The sequence below is a fragment of the Lactuca virosa genome, chromosome 8 (assembly GCF_052849685.1).
Source record: "Lactuca virosa cultivar CGN04683 chromosome 8, Lactuca_virosa_CGN04683_v6, whole genome shotgun sequence".
Taxonomy (NCBI): domain Eukaryota; kingdom Viridiplantae; phylum Streptophyta; class Magnoliopsida; order Asterales; family Asteraceae; genus Lactuca; species Lactuca virosa.
The window spans coordinates 227,498,973-227,520,396 of NC_136433.1; the positions used below are offsets into that span (position 1 = coordinate 227,498,973).

The window sequence follows — 21,424 nt, forward strand, 5'->3', positions numbered from 1 at the left end:
GGTCAAATATATTGTAATTAGTCGAAGTATGTTTTGTACTCTTCGTATGTTCTGTAATCTATTTTACTAAGGTGCTTTTATACAAAGCTTAAGTGTCTATGCCTTAGTATATTTTTTGTACGCTTTCTGTTTCCTATAAATAGGGATATTTACTAGAGTTAGATAAGAGTTTTTACAGACCTGTCTTTGTACTCTGTAAACATTCGAAAGTGTAATAGAGCTGAAACAAGATCATATTTACATCCGTTGTTCAATCACGCATTCTTACTTCAATATTAACTCTGATTCATTCATCAATTGGTATCAGAGCAGGAATCACATCTGTGATCTGATTTTCACATATTCAAAAAAATTTTGAATCAACTTTTTGGTTCAAAAGTATCCGCACTTTTTGATAGTGAAAAATTTGTCTAGATTTTAGTTTGTGATTCGATTCTGCATTTAAATTATTGAATCGAGTGTTCTTTTTGAAATTCCGATTTGATTCAACTAGTTTGTTCTCAAATTTTCAAATTTTCTTCAAAAATTTTCAAAATCATCTTCCGTACAACAATGGCGTGCTTCAATCTCAATTCTATGACCTCGTTTTCTCATCTGTTAGGATCATCGACCAAAACTCCAATGCTAATCCCTGAATACTATGATCAGTGGGCTGATCGTATGCAGGATTATTTGAATGGTCTTGATGAAGATTTATGATCATGTATCTCTGGAAATATCAATCCTCCGGCGAATGTTCAAGCAATTGGATCATCTTCTGCAAGTTCTGGTGTTGAAAATCAAACTGATTGTCTGAAGAAACTAGAGAAGAGATGTATAAGGGAATTACGAGGAGCTTTACCTCCAGTTGTGTACAATTACGTAAGGAGTTGTACAACTGTTAAGGAGATCTGGAACAATCTGAAAGAAAAGTTTCAAGGCAGTGAGAAGACGAAAATCAATTCAGTCAAACAGTGCTTGGTTGAGCTGAAAGATTTCAGACAAAAAGAAGGTGAAACAATTGAAGTGTATTATGATCGTCTGAACGAGTTAATCTATCGTTGCAATCGCTATGGAATCACCAGGACTTCAATGGAATTCAATATCATCTTTGTGATGGGTCTTCGTAAAGAATGGAGAAGCGTGAGTATGATGGTGAAGAATCAGCAAAGTTTTGATACATCATCTCTCAATGATCTGTACAATCAGTTGAAGACACACGGAAGTGAGGTTAATGAAATGGCTGGGGAATCGAAGCTGAGTTTGGGAGGTCCATTGGCAGTTGTATCCAAGATATCTGAAAAAGAAGCTGAAAAAGGTGATTCAGAGGAAGAAGAGGGATTCATCATGAATTCGGATGATGAGGCAATAGCATTTTACTCAAATAATCGTGTTAAGAAGTTTTTCAAAAAGCCTTTCAATTCGAAGGCTAAGCTAGCTGAGGTGAAAGGAAGTGCTGTGAGTAAAGCTGTTGTTGAGGAGAAGAAGAAGGTTGAGAAGAAAGATTCGAAGGTGTCTGAAGGAAAGAGTGAGAAGAAGTTGAAAGGTGATGCTGGAGTAGATGGTCATTATTGTAATGGAGCCAATCATCTTGCGAATGATTGTATTCTTCGAAAGAAGGATGAGAGGAAGAATAAAGTAAAAGATGAGGTTTATTACGCAGAGAAGCTTGAGGAGTTTCGTGCGAAAGCTAAGAATTTGTCGCTGGTCGCAAGGGGTGAACAGGAGGAAGATGGAACCTATCAAATCTGGTCATCTGGATCAGACGATGAAGAGATGAGGAATCTGACATATGGAGCAATGTATGCGAAGATGGAGGAGGACTCAGATGAAGAGGAATTCGAAGTGAAAGGTATATGCTTCGTATCCAAGGCAGCAGACAAATCTCCAATGACGACAAAGGTACGTAATATTCTCAAATCTTTTAATATTCCTAAACATGCTTATGACTCTGAACTAATATCTTTTGATGAGACTGTTAGTTATTTTGATTCAATTGTTGTGTCTGCTAGCAATGAGGCCAACAAGTTGTCCATGGAGTTATTAGAGACCAAAAAGCGATTAGACGTGAAAATAAGTAAAGTTGATTGTTTAGAATTACAGATAACGAACATTATGTGTGATAGGGATACTTTATCAAATGAAGACAAACTTTTGTTAGCACAAAGAAACATTTACTGTAATTCTGCTAAGAGACTATATGGCAAATTAACTGATTTACATCATTCATGTGAACTAAGTAAAGAACAACATAGAAAATTATTGCCTTTTCTAGCATACGAAAGAGCTAATGTAGATAATGTTTCGTATGATTGTGAGAAGATAATAGCTGATTTTGACAAAGTTCCTGATGATAGATATAAATATGGAATTGTCAAAATTGATGAATATCTTGATACGAATGAATTAGTTAACATTGTGAATGATACTTTGACTAAATCTGAACAAATCCAAATTTTGAAAAAGACTGAGAATTCAACATCTGATTCTCAATCTAATTTTGCTGATATTGAAGATAATTCTGACAATATTAGTGAAATTAGTGATCTTGAGGATGTTGATTGTTCCCAGTTGTCTATTGTTAATGTTGCATCAACATCTAAAGGGAAATAAAAAGTTAAGGAATTGATGGTTAAGATAGAAACTGATAAACCCTCAACTTCGAAAGTTTGTGATTTGGACTTCGTGGACATCAGAGATAGTCAAACTGATGATAGCGATGATGAAAATGAAGAGAAAATTTCGAAGAAAAAGAAATCTTCAAAGGAAGAAGAAATTCCTCGAATTGTGGTTGATCAAGTGTACGGTGATACACAAAAGTTCGAAAAGGTGATGAATGAACAAGGTGCTCACTATCTTGAAACGAATATTGTGGTTTATCCAAATTTCAAGTGTATAGATGATGTCATCTTCCCAAATCAAGTATTCGTAACTACTGGAAATGTTGAGAATGTCAAACCAGAATTAAAGAAGTTAGTTGAAGAAGATAATTTGAAAACAACAGATGAAGGTTTCTTCGCAAATCAAAGCACAGTTGAAAACAACCTAACAAAGAATTCGTACGTTTTTCAACGTCAAAAATCACAAAGAAAATGGGTTGAAAAATCAAAAATTGAAAAAGAAATTTCAAAACCAGTTGTAGTGGAAAATGTAAATGTCGTCAAACTAAACACCAAGGAATTCAAAGATCAAATTGACAAATTTTCGAAAGAAAATAACATTTCAAAAAGACAAGCTAGGAAGAAAATATTTTGGCAGACTATTGAGTCTCAAAAGATGTCAAATGAAACGACAAAATCTGTTAAGACTGTGAATTCAACAAATTTTTCAGACAAAAAGAAAAATTCCGCTCAAACAAATAAATATTTGTCTGAATCACAATCACCCAAAAATGTTTTCAAAGCTAAAAATTCATCTTTTTCAACGAATAAACAACGTTCATCTCAATCAAATCATTCAAGGTATGAAGTGAATAAACAACCAAAGTTTTCGAAAGTTTCAAAAACTACTATTCCAAGAAAATTTTCAAATGAATCAAATCCACCACAAATATTCTCACAACGTCAACATTTTAAATCGACTGTTAATACATCTTATGCTCAATCTTTTCTAACAAAACCAAAAGTTGATTTCATTCCTCAAAAGCCAAATTTTCCTAATCACACGAAGAAACAAACTTTGAAAATTTCAAATGAAAAAGGGATAACTTCAAGGAAGAATATTGATCATTGGCTTGAAGGCAAAGGAAAAATGTATCAGTCGGGTACATTTTCAAAGGAGCAAATTCACAAAGCCTATGAGAAGTATGAATACTTCATCAAACGGAAGTTCATATTCTAAGGATTAGAACATACCAATCAAAGCATGGAAACCAGTAGTGAAAGCAAAGAATGTTCAATCACAAACTCAGAATATGAAGGGTAATGTCAGTGAACATTCGAAAACATCAAAATCTTATGTTTCGGTTCCTTTAAATGATGATGTGTACTTAATTGATAGTCTCAAAACCAAAGTTTGTGATCGGGTTAAAAGTTCTTCATTACATTCGAAATTGAAATCTAATTTCCAAGGACCCAAAAAGCCTTGGGTACCTAAATTTTTTCACTGATTGCAGGTACTATGTGACGAGCAATACGATAACAAGTGGTATATTGATAGTGGTTGTTCTCATCACATGACTGGAAAGAAAGAGAATTTACGAGATTTTCAAAGCCTAAAGAATGCTGGAATTGTGAAATTTGGTAACAATAAAAAATGTCAAGTCAAAGGATATGGGAAGATCACGAACGGACAATTCACAGTGAATCGTGTTGCTTATGTTGAAGGTCTTCAACATAACTTGATAAGTGTTTCACAACTTGTTGTGGGCACTGGCAATCAAGTTCTTTTCAACGAAGAGGGAAGCATCATTTCGAATGTCAACACAAAAGAAGTTTTGCTCAAATCAAAAAGGAAAGGTGACATGTTCACTTTGGACATCAATCTGATAGTAGGCAAACCTACTGTATGTCTTCTTTCAAAAGCTTCTTCAGACATTAGTTGGCTTTGGCATCGAAGACTTTCACATCTCAACTTTCGAAACATCAACAAACTTGTTGTACAAGATCTGGTAAGAGGTTTACCTGTACTTAAATTTGATAATGATTCTTTATGTGCAGCTTGTGAAGTTGGCAAGCAACATAAACAAGGTCATCCGATTATGATAGATTCAAAAATTGTCGAACCACTGGAGCTCTTACATATTGATTTGTGTGGTCCATCGACAGTTTCAACACTCAACAAGAAACGGTACATTTTAGTAATTGTTGATGACTTTTCAAGATTCACGTGGGTTTATTTTCTCAGGCTTAAATCCAAAGTTGCACAAATCATGATTGACTTTATCAAAAAGATGGAAACTACGTTGAAGAAGATTGTTCGAAAAATTAAGAGTGATCATGGAACTGAATTTAAGAACAATGTTCTTGATTCATTTTTGGTGGACAAAGGAATTTTGCATAATTTTTCGTCTCCATATACACCACAACAAAATGGTATAGTTGAACGAAGAAATAGATCTCTATGCGAAGCAGCAAGGACTATGTTGGCATATGCGAATCTTCCACAATATCTTTGGGCTGAAGCAGTATCCACCGCATGTTTTACTCAAAACAGATCTTTCATCCATCGGCGTTTTAACATTACTCCATACGAAATTCTCAACAATCGAAACCTAATGTGAAATTTTTGCATGTTTTCGGATGCAGGTGCTTTATTATGAATCTCAAAGATAATCTTACAAAATTTCAAGCTAAAGCAGATGAAGGGATTTTCTTGGGATATTCGCATAATTCAGTCGCATATCGTGTGTTGAACAAAAGAACACGAAAAGTGGAAGAAACTTTTAATCTTACATTTGATGATTACTATATTAAACAAACTGAAACGCATTTTGAAAATCATCCTATTTTAAAAGAAATACCAGATGAATCTGAACCATCACAAACGTTGGATATTGATTATGATTTAATTTTTGGTATTTCAGATCATGCTGTTGATGCTAAAATTAATGCCAATGATAATCATCTCCCTGAATTAACAAAGCTTACTGATGATTCAACATCAACTTCTCAAGAGATAGGCAAAAGCATGCAAAATAATCCAGTGGAGGGGGAGCACTTGGATTCGAACACTCTTGTTGAGGGGGAGCATTCTTTCGAGGGGGAGAATGAGAGATTGGATGCTAATGTTGAGGGGGAGCATAATGTTGAGGGGGAGCATTTAGAAAATAATAATGATTTTAATGATGTTTGTTCGATTGCAGCTTCAGAGAATGATGATTTATACGAAGATGCACCTTTGGACTTTGATCCAGCTTATCCACCAATGGAAAAGTGGACAAGAGATCATCCGAAGGATCAAGTAATTGGGAATCCGCAAGAAGGTGTTTTAACAAGAGCTCAAATTCGTGCAAAGAATGAGGTATTGAATACTCATCAAGAATTTTGCATGTTCAATGTTTTCATTTCTAAAATTAAACCAAAGACAGTTAAGGTTACAATGGAACACTCTGATTGGGTTGTTGCGATGCAATCTGAATTGTCTGAATTTGAACGAAACAAGGTTTGGAGATTAATTCCTAAACATGAAAATGTTTCGATTGTCGGGTTAAAATGGATTTTCAAAAACAAAACCGACAAAGATGAAAATATCATTCGAAACAAAGCCAGACTTGTTGTTAAAGGATATTCACAACAAGAAGGAATCGACTATGAAGAAACTTTTGCTCCTGTCGCAAGACTCGAGGCTGTTCGTATATTTCTGGCTTATGCAGCTCACAAAGACTTTGATGTTTATCAAACAGTCGTGAAGTGTGCATTTTTAAATGGAGAGCTTGAAAATACAGTTTACGTGGAACAACCCCCAGGTTTTATTAACGAAGAACATCCTGATCATGTTTATATTTTAGATAAGGCGGTTTATGGATTAAAACAAGCACCACGAGCATGGTATGCAACTTTTACTTCATTTTTGAAACAATCTAAATTTAAACTAGGATCTGTTGATCCCACATTATTTCGAAAGAAAGTTGGGAATCATCTAATGCTTGTTCAAATTTATGTTAATGATATTATTTTTGGCTCAACTGACCCTGCCTTGTCTAGAGAATTCGAAGATCTGATGAAAAGTAAGTTCGAAATGAGCATGATGGGAAAAATCAATAATTTTCTTGGACTGAATATTCGTCAAAGCAGAGAAGGAATTTTTATTAATGAAGAAAAATATACGAAGAATCTACTAGAGAAGTTTGGATTGATGAATAGCACAAAGTTACGAGTTCCTATGACAACTGGCATAAAGTTGACACCTTCGTTAGATAAACCTGCAGTTGACCTAACTCATTGCAGGAGCATGATTGGTTCATTACTTTATCTTACAACTAGTAGACCTGATATCATGTTCTCTGTGTGTAATTGTGCTAGGTATCAGTCAAATCCACGAGAACCACATCTCACTACTGTGAAGAATATCTTTCGTTATCTTAAGGGAACAATTTCGTTAGGATTATGGTATCCTTCGAAAACTGGGTTCTTTGTTCAAGCTTATTCGGATGCAGACTTGGGTGGTTGTAATCTTGATAGAAAGAGCACAAGTGGGGGATGTCAATTGCTCGATGGCAAATTGGCGAGCTGGCAGTCGAAAAAGCAAACATGTGTATCAATTTCAACGGCTGAAGCAGAATATATGGCTGTTGCTGCTTGCACATCACAAATTATATGGATCCAAAGTCAATTGCGTGATTATGCAATTAATATGAAAAAGATTCCATTATATTGTGATTCTCAAAGTGCAATAAGAATTTGTCATAATCCTGTGCGACATTCGAAGACTAAACATATAGCTCTTCGTTATCATTTCATCAAGGATCACGTGGAGGATGGAAATATTGAAGTGCATTTCGTGAAAACAACTGATCAGTTAGCTGATATTTTCACGAAACCTTTAGATGAAAAATCTTTTGTAAAAATTTTATAAGGACGTGGAATGATCGATGGAAATTCTGTTCCATGCGAAAAAGAAGAATGATGGTTGACCAGGAATGATTCAGAGGTGCTGAATAAAAGACAACGCAATGTCATTCAGTGTTCAGAGGTTATTGTTCATAGTCAACGCTTCGACCCCTTCGAATTCGTAAATATGTCATTCAGCATCCAGAGGTTACTGTTCATAGTCAACGCTTCCACCCCTTCGAATTCGTAAATTTGTCATTTTTCAGGGGTTGATAAAATTTCGTGTATTTGCAACAAGTACATTTCTTTTGTCATTTAATTTTCGAAAAATCAAAAATCCAAAAAGATTTTCGTTTGTTTTGTCATTTAATTTTCGAAAAATCAAAAATCCAAAAAGATTTTCATTTGTTTTGTCATTTATTTTTCGAAAAATCAAAAATACAAAAAGATTTTCATTTGTTTTGTCATTTTATTTTCGAAAAAAATTCAAAATTCCACAAATATTTCCGTTTGTTCGTTCTTTATTTTCGAAAAATCAAAACAACAAAAATATTTTGTTTCTTATTTCTGTTTAGTACTTTGTTACAGATATTCATGATGATACACAGTTGATAATGCTTGCAGTTCTAGGGTCAGGTAAATTTATCATACAAATCTTTAAATTTTTGAATATTTTGAACTAGTTAAGTTGTCCCTAGAAGCATGCTGCAGCATGTTGTCAAAAGCCTCCATTGACTCAATGTGTGTGTACGAAAGCCTTAATGAAATCTTTCATACGAAAATTTCTTCCCAATCAGGCTTGTATTCACATTAGTCTCCTGAGCTACCTGACTCTTCTCACAATGAGTTAAGAGTTTACTATTTTGTCCAAATATAACAGAGGTACATTTCATGTCTTACATCAATCTTTTTCATCCAAAAAGTTCTTACACGATCACACACGAAGACATATGTCCAAGAGGTCTCTGATCAAACCAATCGAGACTTAGACATGTCAAAAATCTGTGTTTATGATCTGACATCATGAGACCGTGATGAAAGTGAAACCTAATTTTCTAAACTTTTAAGGAATTGACGGGGAACTATGTTCCAGATTTTCACGAAACATTTGTCTCAGTACCCAAATTCGAAACTCCAAATCATATTCATTTCGTATGAGTGGTCTTGATCAAACATTCGAACCCCATGATGTTTGTTACCCACCAAGATCCAGCACAAATTTTTTTCATGAATATGATTTCCGTGTGAGTTTCATTCGAAATCCAAAGTCACTTAAAATTTTTCAAAGCAAACTTGTCACTGACTACACTGGTCAAACAAGTAATTTCTGTTACAACTTATCACCTTATGTTTAGGTTGATATGTAACGAAATTTGTATAGCTACCCATGAAGCATTTTAAAAGAAGCCCTTCGATACTTCTCTACAAGTAATCGATTGTATTTCACGGGAACATACACAAGCTGTTGATCATCTCTCTTGATGATTAACGAAGCAATCTTTGCCCGGGGTTTTATCTGCCTTCGTGTCAAATTGATAATTTGACATCACAGTATCCCAAATTTTTCTTATTATTGCTTCTCGTCTAAATTCTTTGGAACACTGTACTCACGAAATCCTTGAGGTTCTGAGTAATACCAACTCAGGCTGATGATTTCAAATATCTGGCATATGACTTTGCTTTTCATCCCAAAAGTGAAAGAGCCTTACTTCCATCCGAATGGTTCTGACGGTTACAATTCTCTTGGGGCAAACAATAAAGGCTGTTTTTAAATGACGTATGGTATTTTGTCCGGGTTTCAAGGAGAAGTGACAGTTACTTTTTGATGTATGGCTACTTTTATGGAGTAGTGGTCCGACTTTCAAGGTGCCACGTCGGATCTCATTAAATGCACATCCCGCTTCAAATTCAAACTCCAGGGTTACATATAAAAGGGGATACAAGGGTTTATTATCGGTTTACGCGTTCAGAGGAAAAATTCCCAAATTCTCTCTGATCTTCAAAGCTTTCAAACCCTAACAATGGCGACTTTTGTTCATGTTGATGCTGACCCTTCTCAAACCACTGATGATGTGTCTTCATTACCGATTATGAAGATTCAAGGAACTAACTATCAAGTGGAGGCCGATGTTTCTCAATACCCTGAAGAATTGAAGATGTTAGTTGTTGCTTTGAAGAGTTCTATTCTGTCAAAGGCAATGTTCAGTTCGTTTTAGTTCCGATGTCATGGCTTTCTCAAGCAGGATCAACAGCTACATACACCAAAGCTTTTGATGCCATTACTTTTAATCTGGTGAATGACAAAAAGGTCAGATTGTCCAAGAAACTCTTTTGCCAAATTCTTGAAATTCCAAATTCACCACCGTATGTTAATTTCTCATTCCCTCAAATTGTACATATGTTCAATGAGATGGGTTATCAACCTCAACTATCCAAGATCAGTGATTTCAAGAAATCTGGTCTTCCTACTGTCTGGAATTTTTTATTTGGTATTTTTCTGAGGTGTTTAACTGGTAGAACTGTTGGTCTCGATAAAGGACGAATGGAGGTATATGTCATGGTTGCTGGGCTATACTATGATCTTTAAGTGGATTATTCTACACAATTATGGAAGGAATTCCAAAAGAGTGTAGAAAACACGAATGCTCTTCATGGTATTTCGTGTGCAAGGTACTGGAGCTTGATTCTACAATATTTCTACAACAAGGAGGGTATTTTGGTACCCAATGATGAAGAAAAAGCTGTTTTTCACACATACCACTATCCGAAGGATGTCACAGATAATGTTGAGGAGTTTGCTTTTATGGCTCGTATTCCTGATGCTTTGCTAAAACGAGTTGATCCTACGAATTCAGTCTTGGTGGCTTATTTGAAAAACATTGATTCTAATGTTGAAACTGGGAAGTTATTGCCAAGAGAAGAAAAGAAATCCAAGCTTTCGAAGAAGAATGAACCTGGTTCTTCTGAATTAAAATCTACGAAATCTTCAAAGAAAAAGCCAATTACAGTTGAAGAGCAAGTGGTACACGAAGTGTCTGTTGCTGAGACTAAATCGATTGAGCCGGTTGTCGACGATACTCAAGAGAATGTGGTCATTCCTTCGAAGACTGGTGTTTTTCGAAGAATCAAAATGAAATCTACGCATATACGCAAGTCTCCAACACCTAACGTGGTACGAAAGCCTCAGGTTACTCATCAAGGTGTCTTAATTCGTGAAATACCAGCACCTCTTTCTCCATCGTCAAAGAAACGAAGGGCTGTAGATATAGCCAAACATCTTTCACAGAAGAAGAAGAAGAAGAAGACAAGAAAGATTGTGATCTCCACTGAGTCCACAGAAGATGAAGATGAACGAATTCCTGAAACACCAGAAGCAATTCTTAACAAAGAAAGTTCAACTCCTGAGAAGACAATAGTCATACCACCCGAAGTCTCGGTTGCCAAATCAGTTCCTGAGGAGGTCCGAACTTCAGGCATCACTGCAAACGTATCTGATATGGATGCAAATGTCACTATGGGTGAAGGAGATTCGAAGAAAGAAGATCAAGGTCACCCTACTTCTCTTGCCTTCGAAAATATTATTTCTTTACGTCAACAAATCATTCCAATTACTTCAACCACTGATTCACCGACATTCGAAAATATTATCAATCAACCCTTTACTTCCATTTTTTCTTCTCAATCCACTGATCCACCTGTTCAAGAAACCATTCTTATGGAAACCGAAACTGACAACGAGGGTTTTGGAGGCACGTTTGATGAATTAGAATTTGATGTCGAAGAATAAGATTTTCCAGATCATATGCTGATGACGATGAAGCAGTTTAAAATTTTGAATACGAAGTTGAATTCCATAATTCAATCTCAAGCTGATCTGGGGGGTGGTTCGTCGGTTTCAAGTTTGGAAGTTGATACAATGTTGAAAATGTTCGAAGTCAAGGTAGTGAGTAAAGTCTCTGGGATGGTTAGAGACTCGGAATCGAGAATTTTGGAGAAGGTTGATCATATTGATCAAAACAATGAGCTACGAATAAATTCTCAAAATTCGAAGTTTGAAGTAGATTTGAAAGAATTGAAGAAAGCTGCAAAGGAAAGACTTGTTCTTTTTATTCAGGAAGTTAAGAAAGTCAGGGAGGATGTTAATTTGCAGATTCGTGAACTTTGCGAAGATATGCAAAAAGAGATTGCTAGTGTCCAACATGATTATGCGTCTTTGAATCAGAAGATTGACATTATTTGTGATGCTGTCATGAAATTTGTCAAGTTGTACGAAAGTATGAGTCCTCAACTTACTCAACTTTCTACAATGGAAAGTGAAAACTTTATGGAAGTGATTACGTTGCTGAAGGAGTTAAAAGATCTATCTGTCAAGCCAGTTTCGTCTTCTCTGATTACTCCAGAATTTTATCCCAAAAGTTCACACAATTCGAAGCTATTCTACACAAGCAAATGCCTCCTCTTTCTAGTATATAAAGCCTTCTACCAACAACGGATGCCCCACCTGTTTTCACAGGGGTGCAAGGGGGAGAAAGAAAAGTTGAAGATACGAAGGCTGGTGGTGAAGATGCGAAAGTTGTGGGAAAGATGTTTCCTTCGAAGATCCCAACAACGAAGCCAATTGTAGCATCTGCTGGGCTGGTTACCTCAACTGTTGTAACAACTATGCCAATTACAAGACCAATTTCGAAAGGAATTATGATTGGTAAATCTGCTGACACTAGTGGGAGTGGTTCGAAAACAAAAGAGGTAATAGATGATTCAGCTTTGAAAGATAAAGGGAAAGCTAAAGTTGTGGAAAAGTAGAAAGAAGAAAAGAAAGCTGAAGCAGAAGCTGAACTTGAAAGTCTAAGGTTGATACAAAGCATAATGACTCAACGTGCTAGTGATCCGAAGGGTATGGACAAAGGAGATCCGTCCAAACACTACAATTACGAAACAATTGAAGCCAAGGTTGCATATAATCATATGTATTCGTTCGAGAAGAAACCAAAGCAGAGTTACATGGTTACGAATACTGATACAAGTCAGCTTGACTTTCCAGTGAATTAGATGATGTTCATCATGCCACAATTCAAAGCAGAAGGAAATTTCAAAGTGAAGGATGATGGTACTCATATGAAAATTAGATTTCACGCTGTTCTTGTAAAAGCGCCTCAGGAAGTTTGGTCTTTGGTGAAGATCAAGAAAGTTATCAGTATGAAGAAGGATGTGGTGTTCGAAAACACAGTCCAAAATATCAAATACGTGGTGGCCAGGGTAAATGGAAATATTTGTGATTTCACAATTGCAGATTTTCCATTAATGAACTTGTATGATCTTATACAAGTTGCATTGATTCTGAAAGATAAATCTTTTTCATATCTTCAAAACACTGAACCTAATGAATTTAAGCTTGGGGTTGCTCACATCAAGATTTTCATCAAAAATTATTATGAGTGCTTGGCTCTAACTGATGTGGAGTTAGCTACAACTAAAGGTATGGAAATAAAAGCTCCAATGGCACCTACGAAGACTCAAGCTGAATTGAAAAAGTATGTTGATGGGGAAATCTGCTTGAAGCCTTTTGGGTTAGTCTTCGCAGGAAAGGACAAGGCTGGAAAAGCAAAACGCTTTTTGTTCCAGGCATGCGAAGTGGAGAGATATGCAACGTATCAATATACGAACTTAATTGTTCGTATGAATCATTGTAAGAAGAACAATGAGGGAGATAAGAAAGAGCTAAAGAAGATAATATCCTGGTATACGGAAATTCAAAGAGTGATGCTGTATTCCATCCAGCTTCTTACAAATTAAGATGTTCGACTATGATTACAAAGGGGGAGATTGTAAGGGTCAAATATGTTGTAATTAGTCAAAGTATCTTTTGTACTCTTCGTATGTTCTGTAATCTATTTTACTAAGGTGCTTTTATACGAAGCTTAAGTGTCTATGCCTTAGTATATTTTTTGTACGCTTTCTGTTTCCTATAAATAGGGATATTTACTAGAGTTAGATAAGAGTTTTTACAGACCTGTCTTTGTACTCTATAAACATTCGAAAGTGTAATAGAGCTGAAACAAGATCATATTTACATCCGTTGTTCAATCACGCATTCTTACTTCAATATTAACTCTGATTCATTTTATACCCGATTCAATGATTCATCAAAGTTGACTATGCATGTGAGTTCTATGAGTTCTCATTTGTTTGCATAAGGCAAAGCACCTGGATTAGTGAAAGTTCATTGATCAGCATGGGTGAGCTGCTCAACAACTTGGAAGACATGGTAGGCCCTTGTGCTACCAAATGGAAAGAAATTAAGATTGAACCAGTTCAGTCCATATAAGTTTGAATTTGACATTGACCTTGTCTTATGATAATGGTTGGAAATGACAAATTCACATGCATAGGAACACATACACCATTAAATCTAAGTTGTAAGGTTTCTCTCCAGTTCATGAAAATGATTGTGAGGAAACGCTTTCACTAAGTAGATTTTAAAGAGTTAGCAATTGTGATATTTGCATTCTCAAATTCGATTATGATTACGACATCCCTCTTCATAGTTCGAATTGTGAGAAATGGCAAATAGTTTGAACATTCGGGACTTGCCGTACGTTATGAAATAGTTTAGACACGCATATGAGCTTTCTTATAAAAGGTGTATGAGATTAGATAAAGGCTTATCGAAGCATCACGTATCAGAAATCTAAAATTTGGTATGAAAGTCAATAAGTATTGATTTCTAGAAGTCCAGCTGATTTCTGAGTACATGTCAAAGCTAGTGGGAGCATAAGTGTTATGCTAGTAACGAAATAATTGATATTCTAGTGGGAGCATGATTATTATGTGAAGTGTTGCAAGTTAGCAATACTAGTTATAGGAAACAAAGGTTACAAATTTGCAAAGTTGCAAAATTTGAAAAGGTTGTTTCGCTATAGTAAGGGAGAGGATACTTATACTTCATTTTGAATTTAAAAGCTTAGATTAAAATTTAGTCATAAACATATGTGAATGCTATGTTGAAATGATTGAACATAAGGAAATTCTATATATGGAAATATTATAGCAAGAGATTGGTCCACTATCATGTCTTCATGAGAGACATTATGAATCGTATGCCATATGCTTCGGGTATAGGATCGATTACATATGCTATAATAGTCACCTGTTCTAATTTTCCAAATGCCTAGGGCATTGAGACGGAAAAGGGACCAGAACTAGGTATGACTGAATGTCATTAAACAACCGTCAAGGACAATCTGAGGTTTACCATGGATTAGTTGTTTGTGGATAGTTGGAAGTATAGTAATGAATGGACCATATTGATATAATTCTGAATAGATAGGATTCCATTAAGAATAGATAGTCATATGGCAATTATGGAAAAGTTTCCATAATGGGAGTTGGATATCAAGAATCTATGAGTAAGTTAGAAACTTTTATGCAAGAAGGATGTTCAAAGGAATGTGCTTTGAATATGAGATTTCGTATTTATGGAATTGTCTTGTAACAATCTCCAATGGAATTTTTGTATTTGGAAAAGTCTCTGTGACTTGTGTACATAGTTGTTATAATAGGATCACTGCATATAAGGTTAGAATCTAACAGATTACAGTAAGTGGCAAGGACTTTGTATTCTTACACTTACGATAAGGATTTGGAATTGTGAAATGAGTGTCATTGGAAATGTTTACAATTGATCTATTTCATAAAGTAAGGACCATAGGTAAACATAGTGTGCATGCTTGGAGCATGGGATGACTATTGTTTTAATTCGAGTATTAAGTTGGTCGGTCGAAACATTATACAATGAATAATGTGTAATCGATATGGTGATTAAATAAAAGGTGTTTTATTTATATTCAAAAGTTTTGAGACCATATTGGATTCGATTATTCTTGTGTTTCATCTCGCATGTTTTGACTTCCCGAATAATAAGATTATTCAAACCATCCACAGTCGATCATACTTTGGAAGTAGGTATTGAGTCAAGACTGTCATGAATCCGTCTGTAGATTGTCTAAAGTGTTTAGACATAGCACAAGCTTGCTGCAGTATTCGTGAGTACTCCTGTAATAAGATTTGAGTATTGGATTAAACCCACGCTCATCTGAATCACTTCATGGATTTTATCACGAGTGATTGTGAGACGACAATATCTTATATTCTTGAAACAGAGAGATATGAGTTGCAGTTTACAAGTCGGTTGCATATTGATGATATATAAACGTACCAGTAACTTGGTGTTATAAAATGTATTGTTGTGTGTGATTTGATAAGTAAATAGAGCAAACATATGAGTCGAAGTTTATCCGTTCCTTTTACCTTAAGAGGGATAAAAGCGATATATGTGGGCCCCTCGATGATTTAGTGATGACAACCCTAAGCGCTTGGCCAAGCGTGGACTGATTTGATTTGCTCAATTAGTCAGTCGTCATAAATCGGAAATCGGGAAACAACACATGGACAGAGAGAATGATTATAATCCATGTCTCATGTTCATACGATATCTAGAATGGAGGAATATATGATCCCTTATCTAATGGACGCGTTGCTGATAAGATCAGAGTTCAACAATGGCTTTTGTGAGCTACGATTGCTAGTCGGGTTTTGGAGTCGTACTTGCAATAATAGTTATTAGACTTATCCAAGTGGAAGACTGTTGGATTAGGTGTCTAAGCCCATAACTATAATTGGTATGTACTTGCCCCAAGAGTAGCATGGTCCATTTCGGGTTGCCTTCACTAGAACAATATGATAGGATGGATATTTGAGAAAGAGGTTATTTGTGATTTATTAATATATTATAAGAATAATATATTAATTGAGAAATCATATTAGTTAATTGGTATTGATCAATAATTAATTTGGAATTAATTTAGTGATCAAAAGAGACTGATTAAATTTACGGGGACTGATTAGGTAAATCAGTAATGCTTATAGTTTGGGCTAAAGATCCATGTTGATTAGGATTGGACTAAACCTTTGTGAGAGTGCATGAAGAGTTGGTCCAAAAGGCTAATGAGTTATTGGATTAAAAGCCCAAGTGAATTAGGGTTTAAAAGTTGAAACCCTAGGAATTCCAAACCATAAAATGAACCCCTATCTTGTTAAAATCGGACTAAGACTCCTAAGATGAATGCCTAGCCAATTTTGTGTGCTCCTAGCCTCTCTCTCATTATTCTCCACTTGTTCATGGTGTTTGTGACTTGTTTGAGGCATCACACTTGAGGTGCTAAGCTCTTGAAAGGCCAACAACTACAAGCTACAAATAAGAGGTATTCTTCTAACTAGTTTTATGATTTAAGTACCAAATTTGTATGCTAGATAGGTTTCATGCTTTGGATAATTTTTTGTTGCATGTATAACTAGAGAAAACTTAGATCCAAAGCATTAGGGTTGTATGTGCACCATAGGAGTGTTATAGTACTTAAAACCCAACACTTCAGTCTTCGTGGCACAACATGTTGCTCCTAGTAGGTCCAAGTGCTCCAAGTTGCTCCAAGTTGTTGCAAGTCACTCCAAGTTGCTCCATACCACCTTTTGGTAGCTTCGTTCCTTTATCACTTGATCTGTTCCTTTATCTGATGATTCATTCCCTTCTTAGAAGATCCGTTCCTTTGTCACATGCTCCATGAACCCCAAGTGCTCCATTGAGTTCTAAGTGCGACATTAAACTTAATTACTCCATAGGAATGCTCCAAATGCTCGAGTCACATTTAACACATATGTTGATGATGCTGATATAAATATGCTATGGTATGGTGATTTTTTATTTTCTCTATGCAATCTTCTTTACCATTTAAGCAGTGTAATTTCTTTTAGGTTTGCTAGTGAATGTTACCATTTGAGCAGTTTACTTTTTCAAATGCAATTTTCTTTACCATTTTTGCAATTCGTTGATTACAAGTCCAATTTATGCATAACCATTAGCAACGTACTTTCATTAATGCAATTTCTGGATAATCTTACTTTCCTTTTCGACAATTTACCCTTACATTTCATTCCTATAAAATCTACTTTCATTATAAATGTTTCCAAGTGTAAATAACATTGTTTGAAAAACAAGTTCAATAAATACATGAAATAATGATTGATTACCATTAATACATAGATTACCCTTAATACATTACTAATACAGGAAAAACTCGTGATTACGCTTTATACATTACCCTAAATAGATTGAAAATACAACAAAATTACATCTCAATAACCACTATGGCTACCATCACCAATATAACCACTAAAAATCCTATGATTACTATAACAATGCCTTGATATGCTTTGTGTGAGACATGTTTCTTTTTTCTACTTACTTCTTCTTTGACCCATTTGAAAAAAAACCACAATTGCCTCCTTTCACCTAAAACAAACAAAAAATGAGTAAGAAATTACATATGTTCTTCTTTGGAAACTTAGGGCGGCCCCAAATACAAAGTACATAGGTTTTTACCTGAAAATTAGGGCACCCCTAAAATTTTCATCCTGGGTTATCAGGTGTTCATGAGACTAATATACTACAAACATCACGACAGCCACATGTGATTACCTTCTTGTTCCTCCATCTTGTACCATCATTGAAGTTTGATCTTGTAGAGGAAGTTGTCATTTACCGTTGGAGAAAAAAGAAGTTGTACGACAAACTCTGGAGATGAAGGGTTTTATTGGAGATTGAGATGTGCCTTGGCATCTAGGTAGGATTAATGAACCACGTAACATCGACATTGTCAAATGGTATTAATGAAAAAGTTAGAGCAAATTTGAGGCATTAACAAACCAAAAATACGACTTTTGGTAAAACCGACAAAAACTTGCAAACTAAAGGGTTTAATGGCATTTGCCCAATTTAAAACTTAAAAATGAAAAACTAAAAGATTTAGAGGACTAAAATTGAATACTAGCAAATACTCCATGGGTCCAATTTGTAATTCCCCAAAATAGGGTTGCTAATGCTTGAGCGATGTCTGGTCTAACCAAGCACAACTTCTAGAATGTCAACAGTCTTCACATTCTGGAAAAAAATGGTCTTCGTCAATGGCGTACAAGCCATAGCCGTTATCTCTTCATTCCTCCAACAACAAATGCATCGGACCCTCTTGTCATCAAGAATCAATTAGTAATTTGAAGATTTTGCATGTCTGTTTGTTGTGTCGGGTGTTTTGTAGGCTTAGGTTGCCTCCGGTGGGGTTGGAAGCGATGCACACATACAGGTGCCGACGACAGTGATTCCTGGCCACCAGCCACCGCCGATGAGTTCGAGCCTGTTCCCCATCTATGCCGCCTCACCCTCGCCGTCTACGAGGAAGACCTCCACAACCCTCAATTCCCTCCCCTTGGTGGATACCGATTAAACCCTGATTTGGTAGTGAAACGTGTTACCTACGAACAAACCCTCGGCCACGCGCCACCATACCTCATCTACCTAGACCACACACGCCGGGAAATCGTAATGGCTATTAGAGGGCTGAATTTGAAGAAGGAAAGTGATTACGAAATGTTATGGGACAATCGATTAGGGAAGCATATGTTCGATGGTGGGTATGTACACCATGGGTTGCTGAAATCGGCTGTTTGGTTGCTGAATCAAGAGTCGGAGGAGTTACAGCGGTTGTGGGTGGAGAATGGGTCTTGTTACAAGATGGTGTTCGTGGGTCATTCTTTAGGAGCTGGTGTGGCGACATTGTTGACAGTGATGGTGGTGAATCATAGGGATATGCTTGGTGGGATAGCTAGAGAGTTAATAAAGTGTTATGCGATTGCACCTACAAGGTGTTTGTCGCTTAATCTTGCTCTTAAGTATGCTGATGTGATCTACTCCATCGTGTTGCAGGTATGTTTTTTATTTTATTCATATCAAAAGTTCTCCAATTCTGAAATGGAATCGAACATTCGCCAATAGTTAGCCAATTTGGGATTGGAATTCAATTCCATTCCATTCCATTCCTGACCTTAGGTTGCAAATCCAATCAATTTAACGGTTTTTTGCCATAATCATATACAGGATGATTTCTTACCACGGACGTCCACCCCACTTGAAGATATATTCGAATCAATTTTTTGGTTAGTCGTCTAATTTCCCATTAAAGATTCATTTTTTTTTATATTATCCATTACTTGCTCCATCTTGTGGGGTAAAAGTAAAAGATTACGATTTCTCTCTTAAACCAGGCCTTCATGCTTTCGACAGTTTGCCTTGTTTGCTATTGATGGTTTGCATGAAGGACACATTTGTAAGTGAAGAGAAGAAGCTTTCTGATCCTAGAAGACTTTATGCACCAGGTAGAATGTACCACATTGTCGAGAGAAAGTTTTGCAGGTAAATTGCTAAATATATCCTTGTATTATAGCATTCAACTTTTGATTTCTTTTTATTACAACATTTTTTAATTTCACTTTTTAAACAGATGTGGAAGATACCCTCCTGAAGTCCGAACAGCAATTCCTGTTGATGGTAGATTCGAACATATTATCCTTTCATGCAATGCTACATCTGATCATGCAATCATTTGGATTGAAAGAGAAGCACAAAAGGCTTTAGAGGTAACTCACAAGTAATCATTGGTATTTATGTTTCTTGTTTTTCCTTAAGATCATCAAATAGCAATGAACTTATTAAGCTTTTACTTAAAAAAAGTGTTTGGATTAGTTATATGTGACCCTAGTGTTGTTGGATTGTTGTAGTTATTAAAGGAAAAGAGTTGTGAACACGTTACAACACCACCAAAGGTGCAAAAATTTGATAGGTTACAATCCATTGAAAAAGAACACAAAGATGCGTTACAAAGAGCAGTTAGCCTCAAAATACCTCATGCAATTAGGATCATGACCATAAATGATGAGGAGAAAGAGCCCTTAACGAAAACATCTCAAGAACTTCATGATGATTTGCCTGAAGAGGACCTAAAAAATAGAGTCAATTGGAATGATTTAGTTGAAAAACTGTTGAGGCCACCGATCAACGGAAAGTAAATTATGTGTATAGAATATTAGATTCGTTTTGTATAGTTTTGTTGGATGATTCTTGTACAATGGTTATTCTTTGATTTAAATACGCATTCATTATTTTTTTTAATTTGGGAAGAGGATAAATAAAATAATTATATAATTATATTAGTTTTTGTGCTTTGTTTGGGGGATATTCTTTTACTTTTAAGAGTAAATTACATGAATGGTCCCTATGGTTTGGGGTAATTTGCACGTGTGGTCCCTAACTTATTTTTTTAACTCGAAAGGTCCTACAGTTTGTTTTTGTTGTGCGCTTGGTCCCTGTATTACCTAAAAAGACTATTTTGCCATTGATTTTTTAATTTATTTAAATAAGGTGGGGTAGGTAAGGTAATGTAATATGAGGTGGAAGTGAGGTTGAGGGTGTGTTTATTTAAATAAATTAAAAAATCAAGGGCAAAATAGTTTTTTTAGGTAAGACAGGGACCAAACGCGCAACAAAAACAAACAGTAGAGACCTTCTGAGTTAAAAAAATAAGTTAGGGACCAAACGTGCAAATTACCCCGAACCATAGGGACCATTCGTGTAAATTACTCTACTTTTAATTATATGTTTTAATTATATGTGGTGATTGGAAGATCATATATCACTCTCGGTTTACTTTTGCAGCTAACTACCGTTAATCAAAGGGAGGTGATATTTACATTTTTGATTCATCGACATAAAAGGAATATGTGATTTTAGTTTTATATCCTCCATTTTAATTGAAAAAAAAAAAGAATCATAATCATTGTATAAAAATCAAAGAACATTGTTTTTAAGTGAATTGATAAAAATAAAAGTGGAGATATCAACCGAATGGTATTTTTACACCAAAATGGCAAGGAAAACATTACCCAATCAGGTGGGACAGTGTTCACTTTGAATCTTACTTAGTTTTCACACAAAAAAATGACTAATATGAGTTTTTGACAAAGGTGTTTTTGAAAAAAATATTTATTAAATAAGTGTAGTTTTAAAAATATTT

The 21,424-nt window shown here is 35.5% G+C and overlaps 1 protein-coding gene across 1 annotated transcript; it reads left to right on the forward strand.

Moving 5' to 3' along the window:
* Window positions 1–18,423: 18,423 nt before the first annotated feature.
* Window positions 18,424–20,523, forward strand: LOC145134912 (uncharacterized). Its single transcript, XM_079069717.1, has 5 exons — window positions 18,424–19,281; window positions 19,453–19,511; window positions 19,639–19,767; window positions 19,856–19,991; window positions 20,133–20,523. The coding sequence occupies exons 1-5, from the start codon at window positions 18,586–18,588 to the stop codon at window positions 20,418–20,420; spliced, it is 1,308 nt and encodes a 435-aa protein (XP_078925843.1). The 5' UTR covers window positions 18,424–18,585; the 3' UTR covers window positions 20,421–20,523.
* Window positions 20,524–21,424: the final 901 nt, after the last annotated feature.

Excerpts from the sequence above, each read along its gene's own strand:
- LOC145134912 (XM_079069717.1), top strand. The coding sequence starts at position 18,586 with ATGTCTGTTTGTTGTGTCGGGTGTTTTGTAGGCTTAGGTTGCCTCCGG. Across the intron at positions 19,282-19,452 it reads TCTACTCCATCGTGTTGCAG|GATGATTTCTTACCACGGAC; the intron begins GTATGTTTTTTA and ends AATCATATACAG. Across the intron at positions 19,768-19,855 it reads GTCGAGAGAAAGTTTTGCAG|ATGTGGAAGATACCCTCCTG; the intron begins GTAAATTGCTAA and ends CTTTTTAAACAG.